General features: G+C 49.3%; 1 protein-coding gene across 1 annotated transcript; it reads left to right on the plus strand.

The window, feature by feature from the left end:
* The first annotated feature begins 268 nt into the window (after positions 1-268).
* On the plus strand, positions 269-2780 carry LOC139162914 (tigger transposable element-derived protein 1-like). Its single transcript, XM_070743820.1, has 2 exons — positions 269-632; positions 1349-2780. Exons 1-2 carry the CDS (start codon positions 290-292, stop codon positions 2767-2769), a joined length of 1764 nt encoding a protein of 587 aa, XP_070599921.1. The 5' UTR covers positions 269-289; the 3' UTR covers positions 2770-2780.
* The last annotated feature ends 306 nt before the right edge of the window (positions 2781-3086 follow it).

The following is a 3086-nucleotide window of genomic DNA, read 5'->3' on the forward strand; positions in this document are numbered from 1 at the left end:
GGAGTTGCTGTGCTTTGCATCTGTGTCTTCCATCTGCCTTGGAGTTGCTGTGCTTTGCATCTGTGTCTTCCATCTGCCTTGGAGTTGCTGTGCTTTGCATCTGTGTCTTCCATCTGCCTTGGAGTTGCTGTGCTTTGCATCTGTGTCTTCCATCTGTGCCTTGGAGTTGTTGTGCTTTGCATCTGTGACTGGGATCTGTTCCTTGGATCTGTTTGGATCTTCTTTGAAGATGGCACCTAAACGTTCAATGCGGAGTGGAGGCGGCGGCGATGCTAAAAAGACCCGGAAGATGTTGACAATCAAGGAAAAGATTGAACTGTTGGACATGCTGAAAGCGGGACATTCTAATGTAGAGGTTGGTCGCCATTATGGGCTCAACGAATCGACTGTGCGATACATTAAGAAAGATGAGAAGAAGATAAGGCAAACTTCTCTGATATCATTCAACAAGGCTGCCAAAAGAGTAGTGACGCCTAGAAACAAACGCCTTATGAAGATGGAAGCTGGTTTGTCTGTGTGGCTAGAAGACTGCCGAAAAAAGAGCATTGCTTTGGATACGAACACTATCCGAACCAAGGCACAGCAATTGTACAACCGTCTTGAACACACAGATGCAGATGGGGTAGACCGAGGTAAGGAATGGTGTTTTTTATAAGTGTATTTAAGTGTTTTTTAAGGAAGGAGGGAAGGAGAGAAGGGAAGGAGGGAGGGAGGGAGGAGGGAAGGAAGGAGGGAAGGAGGGGAGGGAGGGAGGGAAGGAGAGAAGGGAGGGAGGAGGGAAGGAAGGAGAGAAGGAAGGAAGGAGGGAAGGAGAGAAGGGAGGGAGGAGGGAAGGAGGGAAGGAGAGAAGGGAAGGAGGGAGGGAAGGAGAGAAGGGAGGGAAGGAAGGAAGGAGGGGAGGGAGGGAGGGAAGGAGAGAAGGGAGGGAGGAGGGAAGGAAGGAGAGAAGGAAGGAAGGAGGGAAGGAGAGAAGGGAAGGAGGGAGGGAAGGAGAGAAGGGAAGGAAGGAGGGGAGGGAGGGAGGGAAGGAGAGAAGGGAGGGAGGAGGGAAGGAAGGAGAGAAGGAAGGAAGGAGGGAAGGAGAGAATGGAGGGAGGAGGGAAGGAAGGAGGGAAGGAGAGAAGGGAAGGAGGGAGGGAAGGAGAGAAGGGAGGGAAGGAAGGAAGGAGGGGAGGGATGGAGGGAAGGAGAGACGGGAGGGAGGAGGGAAGGAAGGAGAGAAGGAAGGAAGGAGGGAAGGAGAGAAGGGAGGGAGGAGGGAAGGAAGGAGGGAAGGAGAGAAGGGAAGGAAGGACTGTATGCTTTCATTCAAGTCACTTCTCTCTCCCTTTCCTGTCATTCTCTGTAGATGAAGGCGCTGATGACCCTGGAGACCCCCAGCCCTCAACATCTGCTTCTTCAGTCTCAGCCCCAGCCACATTCACAGCAAGCAAAGGGTGGTTTGAGAAATTTCAACGGCGCTATGGCCTGAAGAGTGTGTCATTGCACGGAGAAGCTGCCTCAGCAGATACAGGTGCAGCTGAAAACTTTGTCCAGGGCACGTTTAAAGAGCTAATTGCAGAAGGGGGCTACCTTCCAGAACAGGTGTTCAACATGGACGAAACAGGCCTGTTCTGGAAGAGGATGCCTTCAAGGACTTTCTTGATGCAAGATGAAGCCAAAGCCCCTGGCTTTAAGGCCATGAAAGATCGGGTGACTTTGATCATGTGTGGGAATGCAGCGGGCTTTTTGCTGAAGCCAGGGCTAATCTATAGGTCACGAAATCCAAGAGCCCTCAAGAACAGAAATAAGAATTCATTGCCAGTGTACTGGATGCATAATCCTAAAGCATGGATTACAAAACCCCTCACGCGGGACTGGTTTAATCAGTGCTTCATCCCACAGGTGCAGGTTTATTTGGCTGGCAAAGGACTCAATTTCAAAGTGCTTCTCCTAATGGACAATGCGGGAGGCCATGATGACCTGGAACATGAACATGATGGGGTGCAAGTCGAATTCTTGCCACCAAACACCACATCGCTTATCCAGCCGATGGATCAAGGTGTTATCCGCGCATTTAAGGCACTGTACATGCGCAATTCTCTTGCAAGCATCGTGGCAGCAATGGATGCTGATGCAAACTTCACATTGAAGGCCTACTGGCGTCAGTACACAATTGCATCTTGTCTGACGAACATTCAGAGTGCCTTAGTGGATATGAAGTCGCAGACAATGAATGCCTGCTGGAAGAAATTGTGGCCAGAAGTGGTGCATGCTCACAGGGGGTTTGCTCCCGAAGAAATTCAAGATGCTGCAGTCCAGAACTCTGTGAAGCTGGCACAGGCACTGGGTGGAGAAGGCTTCGTTGACATGACACCAGAGGAAGTCAATGGTTTGCTTGATGAGCATGGCCTACCGCTGACAGACAGAGATCTGGAGGAGCTGACCAGGTCAGCGAGTGAAGAAGAGGAGGAAGAGGGAGCTGAACAAGGTGAGGAACAAGAAGATGTTGGCCTAACGCTGGAGCGGCTTGCAGAAATGAACAAAGCTGCTGCAAATCTCCAACGCATGGCGGAACTTTGGGATCCCCACATGACTCGCTATTTTCAATTTAAGGCCTCCCTTGACAACACCATTGCACCATACAGAGCCTTGTTAGCCAAGGAAAAGAAAAAGCGCCAACAACTGCCCATAACTATGTTTGTCACGAGAACCAAGAGGTCTGCCACAACATCACCTGCAGCGTCCATTGTAGACATGGTGATAGAAGAAGATCCCGATTTATCCTAGTTATGCTAACCCCCCCCCAAAAAAATGTAAAAATGTAAATAAATATTTTTGTTATTTCTATCAGGATGACTAAGTGTGTTATTCAATGTGTACAGTACAGGTACAGGTAGAGGTACAGTACAGTACATTAAGGGGATGGGAAATGGTAATTTGTGGGTTGACAGTGTTGGGACTGAGTGGCATAGAGAAGAATGAATGAATGACTGAGTGAATGAAATTCAAACACAGGTGAGGGCTGGGGGTTTTTATTCTAGCAACTTGGTTGGGCAGTGCAAGAAACCAGGTTAAAAATGAAGTCTGGGATCAAAAAGTAAATT

This window comes from Erythrolamprus reginae, chromosome 2 (assembly GCF_031021105.1).
Source record: "Erythrolamprus reginae isolate rEryReg1 chromosome 2, rEryReg1.hap1, whole genome shotgun sequence".
Lineage (NCBI taxonomy): Eukaryota > Metazoa > Chordata > Lepidosauria > Squamata > Dipsadidae > Erythrolamprus > Erythrolamprus reginae.